Source organism: Homalodisca vitripennis, chromosome 5 (genome assembly GCF_021130785.1).
Source record: "Homalodisca vitripennis isolate AUS2020 chromosome 5, UT_GWSS_2.1, whole genome shotgun sequence".
NCBI lineage: Eukaryota > Metazoa > Arthropoda > Insecta > Hemiptera > Cicadellidae > Homalodisca > Homalodisca vitripennis.
In genome coordinates this window covers 142,595,927-142,616,665 of record NC_060211.1, presented here as the reverse complement: position 1 = coordinate 142,616,665, position 20,739 = coordinate 142,595,927, and the positions used below count along the sequence as shown (strand labels likewise).

Here is a 20,739-nt window from a genome sequence, read left to right as displayed (position 1 = left end):
AACCTTTCATTCCGACAATACTATGAGATTATGAAGATTCTTCTTGAAATTCAGCTTTTAGATTTTCCCCCAAGGTTCATGAATTTAGCATTTTGAATAATATTCTTTATTTCTTAAACGTGACATTGACAGAATGCCAGTTCAAATAGTTAATATTTACCAGATGTCACACTTGTTTACAAGGCGAGTACCAGTTATCGAACTTGTTTACAAGGCATGTACCAGATGTCAAACGTGTTTACAAGGCATGTACCAGATGTCAAATTTGTTTACAAGGCATGTACCAGATGTCAAACTTGGTAGGAGTAACATATGTAACCATAATAGGGTTATAAAGCTGTTCAGACATGGGTTTCGGCTGTATTATCCTACTAGTTATCATGTTATCCCACAGTTGATGTATGAAGCCCATGTGAATGTGAACGCATGAGCCGCAGGCCGGGAGAACAATCGGCGAAGGTAATGATGCGAGAGCGTGACTGTTGTTGCGTCACTTCCGCGCCCCGAACCCCACTTCCGGTAGATGCAGATGCGACACCTTCACTCCCCCCCTGTTCCATCGCACCGCTCATTATACCGGAAACGGAAACAGTATCTAGGACTTTTTAATATTAATCGAGCTGCACGTATCTTATTACCGAGGTGGTGGAGGGGGGTATACGGTAATGAGATTCGTATCAAATTTCAGAGAAAAATCAGCACTGAGAATCAACAGTACCGGTAGCGTATCCATGATTTGACTTGGTGGGAGAAGGGGGAGAACATTCGATTCCCTCCAGTTTTGAACATTATTTCTCGTAGTTACAGGATTTACTCTTAAGAAAGTGTTAAATTTACTATATACAATTTCTAGACATCATTAATACAGATTAAATTAGTTTAACCCTCCCCCCTTCGTCAGTAGCAGGGGCAGAATTATTCAATAAACTACCTGAACATAAAATTAAAAATTAACTTAATAGAAAATTTAGCCAGTATTTGTAGATCAGGGTGTTTTACACTGTGGAAGAATTTATGGAACTATTGATACATAGTTGTAACTTCTATAAAATTCAAAATCTTTGCTGTCGCAATTATATTAAACATTGTAACGGTTATAAATAAAAATGGTTACCACTATTATTACAGATTGTGTTCGGTTTCTTCAACTTTGTAAGTCCCACCTTGTCTAAAAATTGTCTGAGTAGTAGTCATCTGTGATAAATTCCTAAATACGATACCTGGTGCCTAATAACAATTCCTAGATTCCTACATCCAAGATATATTGGCCAACGATTTAAACTGGTTTGGGGGAATTCTAATAGTTTTTTAAAGTATTTATATGATGTGCTGATAACGCGTTTGCAATATCAAGAAAATGCCGCCATACACGTACCGCCAAGGCGGACAGTCCTGCCTGAACAGTCCGCCGGAGGCAGGAGACCGGCGGACTGTTGGACTGATCACACCATACTACCTTCAGTTGAATCCAGTCCGGCAAGCTGTATTTTTATGTGTAGTGAATTACTTGCAATGCGTGTTATGTAATTGAAATGTCCTCCTGTGATGAAGATGCGCATGCCATTTTGGCTTTATGGGTAGTCTAATGGTAACAGGAAACGGCGAAGTGTAGTGTAAACAGTGGTTGTGGAAGAGGGGTACGTACTCACATGTAAATTTAATAAGTGAATTAAAGGGAATCCCCAAGGATTGGCACAACTACCTTCGAATGGATGAAAGTACTTTCCTAAACCTTTTGTCATTGGATGCTCCTTTAATTGAAACAATGCTGTGTTGAGAAGTGCATCCCTTCATGAGCGTCTAACAGCAACCCTCAGATTCTTTCCTACTGGGAGTTTTGAGGACCTTAAATATTTTACAATCATCTCACCGCAAGCACCAGGAAAAATATGTATATGTATATCTCGTCTCGAGAAGAACCGGACCTCGAAGAATCCCTCACCTTCTTTAGTTCTTTTCTGTAGCTGCTCCTCAAATTGTTAATTTGTTTAAAAACAGTAGATTTTGGACAGTTTGAATCTCTGTTTCCATACTTCGACAAGCCGTGCGTAAGCTGCTTCTCTCTTCGTCCTGTCGTGATACTCCGATAATTTTATTTTCCATAAACACTAATAAATTCCTGGAGACACTGATTTTCCTTTCCTCACGACATGTTGTCTGTCTGAACATTCCACAATAAGTTTGTAAACTACTACGCTGGCTCGCAGTCAGGTGGTACGGAAATCTCCCCCCCCCCCCACACACACACCGGCTCGCCTGAATCATCTTCCGGCCATCCGGATGGCCGAGTAGATTTTCGTTCGATCACCCCTGCTTGTGACGGAGGAGGGAGGGTTAAACTAATTATAAACTGACATGCTAACCGGAGACCATACACGCTCTGTCCGCCGCCGGTCTTCGGCGGATTGTTCAGGAACGACTGTCCGGCTTGCCGGTACGTGTATGGCGGCCACAGGGTTTCGTCCAAATTAAAGGTTTATTTTGAAATAACAATTAACATTTTTTATTCCAAAATCAGCAAATTTGTTTTTTTTTTAGTTTTAAAAATAGAACAGGAGTGAATATTAAAATTATTTTTAGCAAAAATTAACCTTGTGAGATTTTTTTCCCGTGACGGTTATGGAAGAGAAACCTCTCGAGGTGCCGTTTATTCAGTGTTTGTATTGTTGGCTAGCCGCTGAGAACCTCAATGTGGGCCATGTCTTGTCATAGTAAACATGCTCTAAATCAGTTATTTATTATTCGATTTAAATAATGTTGGTGTCATTGGATTTGTGATTAAATCCTCTAAAAACTGTTATTCTTGCAATGCTTGAGAAAAATGCTAGTTTTTAAGATATTCAAAGTTAAAAAGTTTCAATGTGCCGCCATTTTTAAAATACTAAAGATAATGTCATGATAATTTGTTCGGTAATTGGTCTTGTTATCATAAACATTTAAACAAAATTTGTTGTAATTGAACTGATTAGTTTTAAGATATTTTTTTTAACACATACATACAGGCAGTTTGGAATCTTAACCATAAAAAACTCATGTTCATATGGCGAATTATGTTTGTCTTGATCTGAGCAAAAAGTGGTATACCTTCGTCCAGAGAATTACGGGACACCCTGTATATATTGAACGTAGCAAAATTATTAAGCCTGACACAATGTGAGCCCGAACCTAAGCCACAGGACACTAAATCAGTTCACACCATAGGGTGTCCTTTATATATACAAATTGTATATTCTCTAAAACCAACATTAAGGATGAGAAATGTTACATTCAGGAACAACTCAATCGAAACGAACTCTGGTTGAGTTATTTATACGACAGGCGCTGATAGTGACTATGCCTGCTATACATATTGATTGACCTTAATACTGCCGGCGTGCTTGGTAAGGATTCCTCTACAATTCGGTTACTTCACTGACACCGCCATCCTTGTAAACCGCTTAACAATTATAGGCTAGCCCATTGCTGGCCCGAGGTTTGCACATTTATACCACTGTTATTTGTTTCAGCGTTATCACTATTTTGCCCATAAATATTTGAATTACATTATAAGATTCGATTAATGAGTGCGAACACAAATCTGATAGATTAATTACTGTACCGGAAATTCTGTAACTTAAAATTGTTATGGGTTTCGAATGTCTTTTAACTTGTAGTCACTGTAATGATCCAGTTCATTGGACGTAATTTTCTCAGCGCAGTACGAAAACTAATAAGTACAAAATTCGTTGTACGAGTGCTGTAATTTTTAGTTAAAATCCGCTAGTTTAATATTTTTAAGGAATGAAAATGTTATCCCTTTTACAATAGTTCCAATATTGACTTTTTTATGTAAGAAACAGAAAATGGTATGTCAGAATGAAATTAAAAACTCAGTTACATCGTTATTACCAAAAATCTGCTGTAATAGACAAAACAGTAAAATATATTACAATAATTGGATGAACTCAAAAACTACGTATACCTTCTATTATTCATGTGCTCTGGTTGACCATACTCTGACTCAAGAGGATGTATTGAGGAATCTAAAGCAACTACTTTTGGATCAAATTGTTAAAATACCCGAGTTTAAAAGTTAACTACAAACTAACATCTTCACTCCAACTAGTTAGTATTAATCTAATTGTACGCCGTAAAGCGTCGGCCGCAGTTAATGTCCTAACAATAATGGTAGTTACTTTAAACTTAGCATTTTTATTTGTGCGTTTAGATACGTAAAGCTATTATCTACAAACAATTTCCATTTCTTATGTCGATAACAACGGAAATATTGACGGTTATTCAACCAAACTGCAGCTTGGTAAAATGTAAAATAATTAATGTTGTTAGCCAATTAAATTAACGACTTAATAGCAGGGTTTGTTAATTTACCGCAGTCGGCGCCTGCTCACATGAGTACGTTAACCGCCAGACTGCCCATTGCCCAGACTGATCAATTGAATAGATTCTAAAAATTAAACCCTTTTAATAGTGGCTTTCAAAATTACAAGTCCAAGATAATGACTTTAAAATCAACATTACGAGAGAAATTCCGAATATTTATAAGCGCCCAGTCGAGAATAAAAGTTATGAATGGTAATTATATAATCCCTCTGAATGGGAGATCCTTGTAGATCAAGTGATATTCGTGACATTCTAATCTGACGTAATCTGACATGACTGACTTTGTTGAATGTAAAGTAGTAGTGTTGCGTCCTATTTTATTTTTGTTTTTTCTTTTCTCTTCTCTTTTAATAAATTTTGAAGTAAAAATTGACCTATACAATGTTCTATCTCAGCTAACTTCATAAAAAGGTAGAAAAACATAATAATGCACGAGAGTAAATTTTATTATGGTTATTTAATTGTGCTGCTTAGCAACTCAAAATGGGTAAAGATTTTCCACTGTGTTATTTTCTACGTAAACAGAAAAATTATTCCCATATTTATTTCTGAATCCCAAACACTGAAACACGTATATTTTTGTGTCCTCCACTAAATTCGCTACAATTCAGACTCTTGAAACATCTTGTATTTTATTATAATGCAGATACTTTTATGTTATATATATATGTTTTACATGTCAAATATTAAATGCAATATATGGTGTAATATATATATATATATATATATATATATATATATATATATATTCTTTGAAATTATGCACCTTTATTCCATAATTCTTAGCAATAAATATGATATGTAACTCTCTATACACATACTAAATTAAAATTTTTATGAAGTTTACAAAGGGGCCCTGTAAAACCTACAAAACTCAACGAACAATTGACAATTTCCGATAGACGCTTTCAGGGCCTATTAGTTACATAATTATTTAAAATACTGTAACAGTGATTGTACACAAACGTGAAAAATTATAGTGTGAGATTCTATTATATCCTCGATGTTTGGGAACGTTTGCGCCGTGCCAATGTTTACGAATATGGTAAACGGCCTAGTAACCGGTCACCTCGTGGCCGGTTAACGATTTTGCCGGTTAAACCGGTGTACCGTACAACTCGTAAATTACAACTTTCTATATGCTAGATTAAAGTCAAACACGGTGTAACAGGTCCGTATGTGTATAGAAAGCAGGTGAAGCATCGCCGCTTCCATTTACTTAGAACAAGGCCGGTTAAAGGGGACTTCTTCTTGGAAACACAGCCGGATAAAGGACCTGACTCTTTCGGCAACAGTGGCCTGTTAAAAGGTAGGAGCTATACTGGGTTAGGAGAAGATCAGGAGTACATGAAATGATGCACACGTTTCTATTACGTTTTCTGATGCGCTGTATTCAATCGACCCAGTCCATTATTTGGGCAAGTTTCAGGCTTCGGACACGTAATGTAGGACATGCTGGGGACAATGGAGGACAATCGTGTGGGGCTTTCACTCCACTTCCTCGTGTCGTCCTCCGCTGATAAGAGCTGATCCGTCGACAGGAACTGGTTGAGAGCAGATAACACTACAGAATTGAACACTTTTAGCAAATCCAACAACCTACTATTTGCAGTAACTTTTCTGAAGCCGTTAAAGAGTACTCGAAGTATTGGTGATGTATGTATTTTTTCCATTCACTCCCGATGGTTGGATGTGGACATTCGTCGGATGCTACTGTTTTAGTACTGAATTCAGATGGGCGCACGAGGATGGTTTGAAAAAGAAGTGGGCAAATTTCAAATGGTTAATTTGCCAGAATAAGCCGTATTCATGTTTTTAACATAATCCTGTTGTGAGTACTTTCCAAGAGATAGAATCACTCAAAGTCTGAGAAATAGGCATTTTTTGTTTCCAATTTCATCTTTGTTTGACTAAATCTTGTTCCAATCAGTCATATTTCTCATATCAGAGTAAATTTGTTGTAATCCGAGGGATCAATTTCTGAAGGGCACGGTTTTGATCGTGACAGAATCCAATTTCCACTTCAGAGAATTAAGCTAGTATACTTGTATGATAACAAAATTAGTTTATGTTATAATAGTTTTTCTTTGCAATAATTATAATAACTATATAAAATACATAAGTTTTCGCGTTGCACTGTTTCTAATATTGGAAGAAGGGACTCCCAAAACAGCAGTTTTCGGCTGAAGAAACAGACTGATGTTTTTTACTGATAAGCTGTTGTTTTAAACAAGTAGTAATGGGTCCATGTTTAGATGACAAAAATCCTTTCGATTCCACCGAAACTGCTGCCAACTGCCGTAGAAACATACTCAGAGATTTATTATAGGTATTAAAAGATAGTAAAAAAACGGAATGAGTTTTAGTAAGAGGAAGCATTCACAATTTTATGTTCTTCAGTTCATGTTCGCATCAAACTTCATTGCCAAATTCATTTTGTTTTAGACAGCTTTGCTTTTAAATTTAAGTTTTGTTTGTGTTTTCGGAAACACACGTGTTTTAAGTGGTTCGTAAACATATGCTACTAAAGAGATTTAATTTTGGATTGCCGTAATCATTGTATTTTTAGATTAGCTATGAAACCGCAAGGATATAAATTTTCCATGTCGACATAAATATAACCCTAAATTTAAAATTATATACTTAATTCAACAAAAATGAAAATAGCAACGATTTAGTGTTTTTTTTTTTTTTTCATTTTGAAGTTGCAATAGAATCAACATGTATGGCGGAGGTAAGTTTTATTATTGATTGCTTCAAAATTGACTTCACGGGTGGTTTTTCCATTTCTTGGTATTATTAATTTATTCAATAAAAGTTTCACATCGTGTTTACATTCTTTAGCAGAGCTAAAATAAACATGTGAATTGTCATAGTCAAAACAACAGATAAAAAGAATGAGAAATCAAAAGTACAAATTACATTTTTGCTCAAAAAACTTATTTAAGGCAAATAAGAAATATAAATACGTAAATTAAGTATATTAGTCTTATATCTCCATTCATTTCACTTAACTGTTAGCGTTTTATATATAATTATATAGAAAACATTTGTTAATCTCCGACAAACTGTCTCCTTCATTTTTTCTCAAAATGTGTGACACAACCTTTATGTCATAATTTAAGTTTAATTATAAAATGTTTTTTTTTTTCAATGTTTGTTCACGAATAGAACAGAAATAAGCACGGAAAATATGAGCATGAACTGTGAGAACAGGATCCAGGATATTCGTTTGGAGGAGAACCAAACTCATCATCGTATATATCAGAGGGCGATGTCAAAATATATCATGAACAGAGGTTTTGGAAAATTTAGACAGACACTTCGAGAAATGGTTAAATAGGTTAGCGTAATAAAAACATTTCTTCTACCACAGCATACCCATCCTCCTCATTACTTAATACACGAAGCCATCCATGTGTACCCATTATGAAGCGGTTACACAATATATACTACCTTTTCCGGCAACAGCTTATGATAAATATATATAAGAATCTGTCGATGGGTTATGTCAGACTTCAATTGACTGTCTAAATTATCACTGCTCCAATATTTGTTTCGAGTGTAAGACTTAGCACAAGAATCCGGGCAATTGAAGCAATCACAACCATCTTAAATCTTCGTCCTGATCTTAGGATTGGGTGGAATTAACCAACCGACCATTTCTAATTCAATAGGCATGATTTGTTTCTATTCCAGTCTTTAAAACTGAAAACCAAACAAATGTATAATTTTATTAAATATTGGAGTTATTAGTACAATTGTACGATTCTTAGTGAACTTTGTTATGTTAATCGAGCGGTTTTGAACAGAGGACTTTCCACTCCTGGGTGTAGACGTCTCCATTTTACATAATCTCCTATCACTGTTTTGTCGTTTTTGTGACAAGTTTCCAGCAAATATTTTTACCACAGTCCACATTCTTGCACTTCACCCTGCAAAATACCTCTATTATGTAGGAGCCACAATGACTTCAGAGAGTGTCAAATGCATATCGTCCAAACCGTTCCATTTATATCCAGGGTGTCAATATCATATTTGTTACTCGGTTTTACAGAAAGATTGCAGTAATATAAGTAGCGGACTGGTGGAGCGAATGCATTGTGGGGATCTGCAACGAGACAATTGCTGTGACCTTCGCTCCCTTCCCTCTCTTGGTTATGTACCTCTCTCGACACCTCTACCATGGGAACATTGCATCTCCGCATCAAGCTCTTATCCTTCTAGTCCCTCGTGGTTATGTACCTCTCTCGACACCTCTACCATGGGAACATTGCATCTCCGCATCAAGCTCTTATCCTTCTAGTCCCTCGTGGTTATGTACCTCTCTCGACACCTCTACCATGGGAACATTTCTGCTCCGCATCAAGCTCTTATCCTTCTAGTCCCTCGTGGTTATGTACCTCTCTCGACACCTCTACCATGGGAACATTTCTGCTCCGCATCAAGCTCTTATCCTTCTAGTCCCTCGTGGTTATGTACCTCTCTCGACACCTCTACCATGGGAACATTACATGCTCCGCATCAAGCTCTTATCCTTCTAGTCCCTCGTGGTTATGTACCTCTCTCGACACCTCTACCATGGGAACATTTCTGCTCCGCATCAAGCTCTTATCCTTCTAGTCCCTCGTGGTTATGTACCTCTCTCGACACCTCTACCATGGGAACATTACATCTCCGCATCAAGCTCTTATCCTTCTAGTCCCTCGTGGCTATGTACCTCTCTCGACACCTCTACCATGGGAACATTACATCTCCGCATCAAGCTCTCATCCTTGTAGTCACTCGTGGTTATGCGCCTCTCTCGACACCTCTACCATGGGAACATTACATCTCCGCATCAAGCTCCTATTCCTTCTAGTCCCTCGTGGATATGCGCCTTTCTCGCCATTTCTACCATGGGAACATTACATCTCATCAAGCTCTTATCCTTCTAGTCCCTCGTAGTTATGCGCCTCTCTCGACACCTCTACCATGGGGAACATTGCATCTCCGCATCAAGCTCCTATCCTTCTAGTCCCTCGTAGTTATGTACCTCTCTCGACACCTCTATCATGGGAACATTGCATCTCCGCATCATGCTCTTATCCTTCTAGTCCCTCGTAGTTATGTACCTCTCTCGACATTTCTACCATGGGAACATTGCATCTCCGCATCAAGCTCTTATCCTTCTAGTCCCTCGTTGGATATGCGCCTCTCTCGACCATTTCTACCATGGGAACATTACATCTCATCAAGCTCTTATCCTTTCTAGTCTCTCGTGGTTATGTACCTCTCTCCTCTATCTATGGGAACAATGCATCTCCGCATCAAGCTCTTATCCTTGTAGTCCCTCGTGGTTATGCGCCTCCCTCTATCATGGGAACAATGCAGCTCCGCATCAAGCTCCTATCCTTGTAGCCCCTCGTGGTTAGGTACCTCTCTCGACATTTCTACCATAAGAACATTATTTAATATCCACATCAAACATGTGACTCTGTTGTCTTTATTGCAACAGGTACAATTTTGCTTGCTTCCTTCTTGGTTAGATACCTCTCGGTACCCCATGCCTTGGGAACATTGCGTCTTCGCGTCAAGCATGTGTCTCTCTAGTCTATATTACTACGAGAAAATTGCTGGACATCTTTTGTGCCTTTTTATCAAACAAGGTCTCGTCTGGCAATTAAAAAAGGTCATTAGTAACTGCTAACCTGGACTAACCACATAAACTCCAGTTAAGTGTGATCCTAGAACGAATTACTTTGGTTTAACTAAATTTTCTAGTTAATAGGACCGATCCTAATTCTTATGGTTACTGAGTCCCGAATAATGCACCATAGACAGACCTCCCTCGTTGTGTCCTGACAAGGAATGCCAAGCGAACATCTACCAAGTATAAGAATACTGTAATCAAACGTAATCTAAAATCTTCAAAACAAGGTTTTCGAGTTGCTAGATTGTACAAGATTCGGTTTGGTACGCTATTAGTAGGCCTACCCATCATACCAAGTTCACTTTTTATATTCAGGATGTTACTAATGTTGAATCTCACAAATGACCTTGTTGCCCAACTGACTGAGAAAAATAACTTGGCTTGGTAACATCACTGGTTGAGCCGAACAATGGGCCATGGATGACAAATGTAACAGCCGTTTACCTGGGGTATGGCATTGACCTGTCTAGTGTCTAGTCGACTGTAGCGAGACCTCAGTCCCTGAATAAGTGTGGTGTACTGGCACGTCCATTAGAATGCAGCAGAATGTGTAGGCAAATACTCGTAGTTAGTTTTTCTATTAGGACCATATGCTTAACCCGTTATGGTCTTTAGTGATAACTTGAAAATAGATTTGGGTAGTTCAAAGTGTCAAATGCGGTTGTGAAACGTCGACCAAATGATAATAACATTTCACAGATCCATTATATTCAAATCAACAGGCAGTTTGTATTTTTAACAATGCTTGTAGCAGAGGCTCAGACCGACGAAAAAGGCATCGACTTCTTGCAGCCACAAATTCTACAATGGTGAGTTGGTCCTTTTGACGTTTCTTAACGCAAAATGAAGGACTTTTCTGAATACCTCGTATTAATTTATTGCTGTGAAGAGGCTGATGAATCAGAATACTATTCTTCTTACCATTCACTTCCTTGTGGTCAATTAAAAGATAATTGCGTTTCGTTCCTTGATTGGGTTCTTTGCATGTTGTCATTAGCAGTTTTATAGTTAATTGCCTCAGAGCGGCTAATACCATTTTCAAGAGATTTTCTAGTTGTTTCTTGCTGTGCTTTGTTACTATAGGATCTCTGTGTAATAGTATTTCGTCCAAGTGCTTGAGAGTTGATTGGGTTTGGTTTGTAAAACGTATGGATTTTCAAGTGAGTAAATAAATTTGACGAAGCTGGAGACATAAATTTGCATTGACATGAAATTCAAATCACCTAGTTATACTAGTGCTAGTCTGCTAGTGGCATCATTTATATAGCGATGACATAGAGCAACTAGTTTGTGACACAAATGTGTAGCGTTGATGGCCACTTATTCTTCAGTGGGATCGTATTATCCATATGGCTCTGAAGCGCTTCGTCGTCGTCATTCCATTCCCGACGATGAATGTTTTAGGCTATACTGCACATTGAAGACGGTTCTGCGACTTTCTATTGAATGCGCTCGGAAAGCACTGATCAGAATAGGGTTCGCGCACTATTGAAAACTGCGTGCAGCACCTGCGTTCGTCTGTACTAGCCACGCTCCGCGCCTTCAATAGTGCGAACAAGTTTCTCTGCGGTACTTATATTCTCGAACGGTTGGCATTACCGAAATGCGAACTATGCATGAGAGCTTGTGTAACGTGGCCGTAACAACATGGTGAAATTTATTATTTGGTACTATTTGGTTCAATTTTGCGTAGGTATAGAAAAGACTGCGTTACCAATTGATTAAGATGTTGTCTTTTTGAGCCGAAAACCCCAAATTATAATGCTGGTTAAAAGTGTTATATGTTGGAAATATCCAGCCGGCTAGGTTACGTAGATCAGTTTTGTTATCCAATAATATGATCTGTTGCGGTGGCAGCGACACTAACCGCCGCGTCGGTGTAGAATGTGCCGATGAATCAGCCATCAGACACCACTGCGCCGCTGCGCCACACGACCCACTCAAGCCAGAAAAGGTTACCCTCGCCGCCGCAACCTCAGTCTGCATCGTGATTAAATCGCTGCCTCTCTCTTCCCTCCACTGTTTGGCCAAACATGCAACTGCTAGTTGGCATTTACTTCGCACAGTTCCTCGCAGACCAGTACAGAGTTGACGGCATGGAAAATTGATGTAGGATGTAGTTAAGGAGATAATGATCGTGACCATCTTTTCTTTCGTTGTGGCCACTCTTACCTGCTTTACCACTCATTATTGTACACATTAGTAAAATCAACCTATTTCTGTGTCTCCCGACAGATGTCATCTGTTGTGCGGTGCACCCTTTATATTATACAGTGTGAGTTAAAAGTATGAATAAACTCTATTTAGTTTTTGATGGATAGACATGGAGAGATGGAAATCGGGACACCTTTTTAGGAAATATAAGTGAACTTTTTAGTCACTATTACAACTTTTCCTATTTCCCCAAAATGGGATTTGGGAGAAGGCTCAAAGTTTTTAAATGTAAAGATCCATTAAGGTCACATTAAAAACAACATCTATAAAACAAAATCACAGTGCACTAATGACCTTAAGGACAGAATAGTAGCGGAAATTCAAAAATCCCGTGTGAATCCATATAGCGTAACGTTTCAAGTTTCTACAACAGCTTGGACATTGTCAAACTGTCCTGGGACAGCAGTTTGAAAAAAAAACTGAACATCTGATATTATATGCTGAACGTAATTTTAATTACTAGTGCTACTGTAACTATACATTAAAACATTATAAACTGTCCTTCAAAAAGCCCATTTTGTGGATGGTTCGCTTTTGTTTCCTAAAGTGGTATCCTGAGTTTTATTTTTCTATATTTTCCTTTGAAGGTTGAGCTGCATCCATTAACGCTTTTAATTAATTTCAATGAGCTGCCATTTTGTACTGGGTTGAGATAGAAAGCTCTAGTTCCACTGTTTTTCTTCTTTTATCAAGACCTTTCAAATGAGACCTTACATTTAAAAATTGTGGACCGCCTCAAATTTTGAGGAAATAAGTCAAGTTGTAACAGTGACTAAAAAGTTGACTTCTATTTTCTTAGAAAGGCGTCCTGAGTTCCATCCCTTCTTCTTTATCCATCAAAAACTAAACATAGTGTATCCATACTTTTAACTCAACTGTATACCTCTCTACTGTAGAGTATGCGTTATTATTTTCCGTCATATAAACGTTTTCACCTGCTGAATTGATCATCAAGTTTCCTTTGACACAGTAATTATATACACAACAATCGATCACTCAACCTCAAACAAGTCAATCTGTTAAATTAATTAAATAAAGTAAAGTTTCGTCTTAATTTATTCGAAAGTCTAATTGTCGCTTTAGAATTGTAACGTAAGTTTACTACTGGAGAAAGAACGGATGTGTCATTCAAGCGCTGGTCAGCGAGCGTGGGAAGGGAAATTTGACTCCTTAATGACGCATTTTTCTGTTGTAGCGATCAGAGTAGAAGGTCGGATCGATCCTTAGTGTAAAAGGTTGTAGAGCTGTTAGAACGTCGTAAATCCACATTAAGTGTGTTTTTTTACTTATGTTAAGCATTTGACTGTGTTGGCCACGCCGAACTGCTTGATGAATTGGGATCCCATAGCATCCGAGGTGTGCCTCTCCAGTAGCTCATGTCGTTTCTAAACCACAGAACACAAGTTGAACCAAATCAGCTAATGTATGGAGTCCCACAGAGTGCTATCCTAAGTCCAGTGCTTGTTCTTATATAATTATGTCAATGACATCAATGAACATGTCAATCACTTCAGCGCGGAAGACTTGTACAGTACGCTGATAATACAACTCTCTGTTTCACTAGCAAATCAAAATGAATTCTGGAATAGCAGACCAACAACTTCATCTAGCATTTAAACAGCCTCAATTTTGAAACACATGGTTCTAAATCAAATTTTATTTAATTTTGCTTTGAGACCAGTAGACAGGAATAATGGTCGAACTTTCATCGTAGACACCGTACTGGAAGAAGAATACTGTTTAAAATTCCCGGGAATACACCTTGATCGAGGATTGAACTGGAATAATCATATCTATCATGTGCTCCAAACTGTCATCAGGGATTTATATTTTGAGATCCTTAGCTAAATTCTGCCCTATTCAGGATTTGATGACGGCCTGATTTGCCCCCACCTCTATTGCTGGTTTGTGTTAAATGGAGCTTGTGCAGACAGTCAATTCGTGAGAGCATTTCGACTGCAAAAAACAAGCGATTCGCCTAATCGCAAAGTTGAAACACAGAGTCTTGTAAAGAATTTTTCAAAAAGTTGAAACTGTTAACTCTACTATGGTTTGGGTTTGGTTAAAGAACTGCTTATCGGTCATTTTGGCAAAAGCTTGATTATGACAATTGAGTCATTAAGGTGATGCGATAAGTTTTAGATTTGTATACAAAATCATCAATTGCAATCATCCTTATGGTACCACTAAAGGAAAGTTTTTTACAAAACTTACCCGAACATGAATCCCAGAACTCAAAACTGGTTCAAAGTTTCTGTATCTATGCTATAACGTGACTTTTGGAAGTGATAAATGTCCGAAAAGCCCAATAAATTTAAAGCTGCTAGACAAAAATTGATGTTATAAATATCTCGGCTAAGTTCGTTGTCCAGTTTGGTACGCCAATTTTCAATATGGCGGCCTTTCAATGTTTAAAAACTACACAACTGCGTGTATATGGACTTTTGGAAAAAGTAAACTAGTGTTACGGAATGCATAAACATTCCTTAAACTTCCTTTACAAACAAGTTATATCTAGAACGGTTTAAAATATATAGATTATACGTGTACATTTCGTAATAACCTTACAACCACAAAGAACCGGTGAAAGTTTTGAAGTAGGCTCAGATGTGGTACAAACGTTGATCTTATTATCTTAACTATGCTTAAGCCATTTTCATTGTCCCGATTGATTTATAAATGACCCAAATTAATACTTAACGTACCTAAAATTCCTCTTAGAATGATCAAACAATTTCTTAAATGTTTCTGTCTTCAGAGAAGGTACCTTATATGGCTGTACTTAACTCCTTAAGCACCTTAACTCGACTATTCCGTCTTAACTCGTCGCGAAGCCACAAATCATGGCGTATTTCACAAAGAAACGGACAGTCGTAACATTTCGCGCGAATAAAAGTATATTTCGTACTTGTGACTGCAGCGGAATTCCTTACAATCGTACGAAAAGTCCAGCAGCGGATCGCGTGTTCCCTGTCTATCGATCTGGAGACGGAGTTGCGGATGCCGTGCTAGGCGCGACTGCGGTACCTTGAGGCTCTAAGTACTGTGGACATGAAGTAGCCAAGTTTGTTGTTTATCGCACTTTTAATTCTGTGACTAGTACAGTTTGGAAGTACGAGTAAAGTGAAGATACGTCACGCCATCGGCGCCTCCTCGCCTCGCAGGGCCAGTGACAACCCGTATCGTATTGCGTAACTCGATCCTGTCGTGATTACCTTCGCACTTTGGGGTGTGCGTGACAAATTAGCATTTTCGTGATGCTTGGATCCATCTTGATGGACAGTAATGTTGAAGAGCATCTTTTAAAATTCTCTGTATCAGTTAGGAACTAGTAATATTACAGATTGTCCAGAACAAACAACAGTTATAGAAAACCTGCCTCTTACTACAGTTAATATTCTTTTTGCTTCGTGAGTATTACAAACTTGTGAACGAGGTTTATTTTCCTCCCCCAGGACCTCATAATCTGTATGAGTACGTGGATGGCGCCCACGGGGTACACTAGCTTATAGTATGTCATTACACCCACTTGCAACATGCTACTTCTGTGGGATCTATATTTTACTTCCTTTCGAAAAGAGGTTCCACTCTTGTTTCTGTTTCTGGTAAATCTTGGCTACCCTCTTGTATTTCCAGCACTGGAACTCTCCAGTAGTTTTTCTGCCTTTTTCTTTCCCTTTTCTTCGTAGTCTTGTTCGACCGTGCATTGTTTCCATTGCTTGCTGGAAACGCTTTAGCCGGCGTTGGCAATCCTATCTGGTGCCGGAGAAACCTGACTTTTGTCTCTGCCGAGGCCTAAGTCATGTACTGTGTACTGGTGCAAGCCAGTCATTTCGACCAGGAAGCGTTGATTAGACATCGATGTTGCCGCGTGCGAGTCTTCTTAGCTGTACGCGAATTCCCAACTTGTAAATCATATGTATCCAATGGCAACTCACAAGGAGGCGGACAAATCATCAACTAAGGTGAGTCCTTTTGTCAGAAACAAAGCTTTTTAAAATTCTATAGGTCTGCCAAAATCGATTTGGAAATTAAGAGACGGAACCATCTTGGTGACGGCCGCGAACTGCACTCAAGAAAAATAATCCTAGATAATATTTGGCTAATCTTCGTATACTGTAGTTTTTCTAAAAAATAGTGTGTCTTCTTTTAAATTCAATAGTATTTGTATTGCAAAATTACGAATGTATATATTTTTTGTAACTGTAAACTTTTGGTATGTAAAACAACTTACAAAACTAAAAAACAGGTTTTTTTAAGGCCGCATATATTTTCTAGGAGCCTAAAACAGTAAAAAAAACCGCCACTGGCAAGCTGCATCGCAGCAAAGAGCAGTCCTTCCAACGTCCAAAATCTGATCCAGCAGTAGAACCCTCCAACGAAAAAAACATTCAATGACACTTTCTTTATTTGTACAAAGTTAGGGCTGCACGGCCTTCTAAGATGTGTTCTTGGTATATTTCTTGCCTTAGAAAATCGTATTTTGAATTCAATTACAATAGGAAGACATAAGTAACATTTTTTAATGGTATATGCATAAAAAGGAGAGAATATACTCAATACAAACTCGTATGTGTTATTATTGTCAATCAACTGGTAAATTTGTTTGTTTGGTTTATATTTTCCCTGAACGAGGAAATTTGACTTAATGAAAGGGAGACTAATTGAGTGTTGTTGAAGGTATATAACTAACAAGCGTGGAGTGTCTGACGAAACTATTCGTGTAGCACACTACAATCTTATAGCGCTGAAAACGTAATGAGGCGTGTCCAATTCAATCCAATATCTATCATGCCACGCTGCCACCGCACCGGTGGTGATGAATGGTTCATACCCGGCAGTGGTATCGATCTCGCTATATGCGGCGCAATCGATGGCCTAGTATCGACTAAACACCAGACCTGGACTAACTTCTTCTTTCTCGTGTATCAATGAATACTAAGGTTTTAGTTTGACGAGATAGTTAGCCCGGTATTGACCAAACACTGGACCCGGCATGCCCTACCTTCTCGTGTATAAGTGCAGGTGACGGCATGTTTCTCGCTTTGTTGGCCCGACTCGTCATTAGGCCCTATTAGTAAAGTGTGTCGACATGTAGCGTCGCGCCACCAACAGTAGTATCGATATCTCTATGTTCGGTGAGATTGATAGCCGAGTATCGACCAAACACTGGATCCGGCATGCCCTACCTTCTCGTGTATAAGTGCAGGTGACGGCATGTTTCTCGCTTTGTTGGCCCGACTCGTCATTAGGCCCTATTAGTAAAGTGTGTCGACATGTAGCGTCGCGCCACCAACAGTAGTATCGATATCTCTATGTTCGGTGAGATTGATAGCCGAGTATCGACCAAACACTGGATCCGGCATGCCCTACCTTCTCGTGTATAAGTGCAGGTGACGGCATGTTTCTCGCTTTGTTGGCCCGACTCGTCATTAGGCCCTATTAGTAAAGTGTGTCGACACGCCGCACCGCACAGCGGCATACTGCGCTCTTCGTTACTGTACCAGATGCCGCAGGGCCGATGCTAACCTTCAGTGCACGCGTGGAACGTGCAACGCCCATAAGGCTAAAAGTGAAATAGTTTGTGGAACACGACTTTCAGTTGTTGTCTTATCCCAGTCAAATCGTCCATTAAAACAGCGAAACAAAATCCATTAGGAGAAACAATCTAAACCCTTTTGAACTTAAGACCCCCTTTTTGTGTCTAAAAGTTTGACGGCCTCCGAACTTAAATTTTAAATTGTTGGGGGGGAGGAGGGGTGAGGCGTTCAACACTACTACGTACAGTAGATAGGACTAGTATTTTAAAACATGCTTGGTTTAATGTTATGGTATTCTCTCATTAATCATTTAATAGAATATAAATTTATTCCTCCCCTAATAAAAGTACGATGATACGTAACGTAAAAATGAAATAAAAATATAATATTAGCGTTATAAACCTGCTGACCAGCGCGATATATTAAGATTTCGTCTTCTGTCTGCTTGATCTGCAAGTTTGTTACTCTTCACGAATTTAAATTTCTGTTTTGAGTTATAGTTAAACGTTGTAATGGATATTTTAAAGAAATTTCTGTCAATAACAAGACAGATCAACACAAAATGCAGGAAATACAACTTATTTGAAGTTTGGGTTCACTTCCCTCGGAAATAAGCCCGCAGTGTGTCATGTGTGGTTAAGTTACTGTCCGCTGAACAATGAAATCATCGAAAGTGTTACGTCATGTGGAAACTAAACATCACAAACTCAAGGATAAACCGATATTTTTTTGGACAAAAACGTGTTTTTCTCTTCTTCCACAACCCTTGACGAGGTCTTCACGACCCTTAGGTTGGGAACTCCTGCATTAGAGGGTCTTGATAAACACCCTAAAATCCCCTGTGGTGGTAAGCTAAGGGGAATTTAAAGGTATAGTAGTTGTACAGTTTTTCTCAAATATCTAAAAACTAATACGTTTAGTGCAATAACCACTTAGTATTGAAGTAAAGAAATTACAATTTCGTTCAAAGAAGGCCCTCTGCATATTTGGCCTAGAATTTATATTATTCTTGATATTTGCTTTAAAGGAATAAATTCCTTGAATATAATCATTGTAATCATAATCACTTCTCTTTACACCCAAAAGACTCACATAATTTTACATATTTCGTTTCTAACCACTATCAATCAGTTAAGATATTAAGCCTGCACCTTTAAGGTGGTTTCCTACACATATATTATGAATAATTTACAACAAATAAACACAAGGTATTTTTTGTACGAAATTGTATTCTTTTCATTTAAGTTAGTACTGAATAGTTTTTACGCTAAATGTAATAGTTTTTTTTAGATATTTGCGCTAACTACAAAACTGTACCTTTAACCCCCCCCCCCCTTAAATCACTCTTTACCACCGGGGACTTAAATGCGTGTATTAGGACACTTTAAGGTACAAATGTACCAATTTTCAAACTATTAGAATGTTTTGTCCTAGTTTGTTAGTCGTCTCATGAAGGAGGTAATATTGCGACAGTCAGTTTGAAACATCACATTTATAAAAAATAAACTACCTATTCGGTATCCTACATATACGCAAAAGCACACAGATCACTGTACGACATTAGCCTGTATTATGTTTATCGACTTACTACTCATAATATATCATTTAGATTGAAATTAGTAAACAAAAACAATTTTCCTTTGTAATAGTGTTACATTTTATTTCACTTCGCACGTCTGTGTTGTGAATTCTACTTTGTTAATACTACTAACATGGAACATTCCTCTGAGTTTCTATTCTGAGAAACGCCTCATAGATATGTCAGTTTCTTAAAGTAAAATAGGTTTACCTTTAATATTTGTTAGATTATTTTATTTAGAAAAAAAATCGTTTTTAAAGATAATTTTTTAAAAAGATCTTTTTTCTTAAAATAAATGATCTAAACAAATATTAAAGGTAATGAAATCTCGGAAAGTGTTGGTTAGCTAAACGCTTTCTGAAATTATTCCGTGAAAACCGCGTAGTATTCAGAGAACAATAGAACTTCCTGGAAGGATAAGACAGCTGTAACTTATCTCAGTTAGCAAGACTAATGCAATCAGAGAAGCTGTGACGTGTACTGGATAGCGCGAAGATATCTGCTTTATCTACCTGCAAGGCTAGAGAGAGCTTTAATTCCGCGGATAATGTACACACAATCGACATTCAAGTGACGCCAGACTTGCGGCTAGGAAATGCAGACAGACACTGCACCGGCTCAACTACGCTGGCTCAAATTACCCTACAAGCAAGGCGTAGACTATATACTCAATAGTCTTGCTTGTCGACGATTCCACATATAGTACATGACCAAACATCTGCGTATAAAACATGCCCGATGGATTGTACGAGAAAGCTATGTGGCCCATGAGCTCCGCCCCATTGGCTCGACGGGCACTGAATAATTATCCTGGGCTACCATTTACTCCAGAGATTGTCAATACCAGTTTTGGTTTAAAACCATCTACCTATAAGATGTGCGAGGTAAATGCACAAGATTCCTATCTGACCCTTGAACTATGTCATATTGGCTCAATAAGAGTTACTATCTACTCCAAAATAATATACATGCCAATTTTGGCTAAATGGATGGATGGCCAGAGTTGTTTAAAGACATTGTCTCAACCCTGTGACTTCACCTCATTGTTTCCAAAGAGGTTTATGAACTACTCTCGGTTAATACTAGTTCTGTACAATTCGGTATCCATGTCAATATTAGTTCAAATTAATACAATAGGGTTGTTTTATGAAAAAAAAAAACATTTCTTTGAAGCGCGCCCTCGTGGCTCAGTGTAAGGTCAACTCCTGAATCGTCCTTGCTAAAAAAAATGCTGAATGGCTATTCTCATATTTACTTGATAGAATGTTCATAAAAAGTTTGGCTATGACCCATGGGCAAATAGGACTCCAGGATTCTTGTGTGTACAATTATTT

At 38.2% G+C, this 20,739-nt stretch overlaps 1 protein-coding gene across 1 annotated transcript in view; it reads left to right on the top strand.

Moving 5' to 3' along the window:
* The first annotated feature begins 6,967 nt into the window (after window positions 1–6,967).
* LOC124362940 (myosin heavy chain 95F-like) overlaps window positions 6,968–20,739 on the top strand; it is a 76,918-nt gene continuing 63,146 nt past the window's right edge. The window contains 1 exon segment of the mRNA XM_046817839.1: window positions 6,968–7,114. Coding sequence (XP_046673795.1) covers window positions 7,102–7,114 — 13 coding nt within the window. The 5' untranslated portion in view covers window positions 6,968–7,101.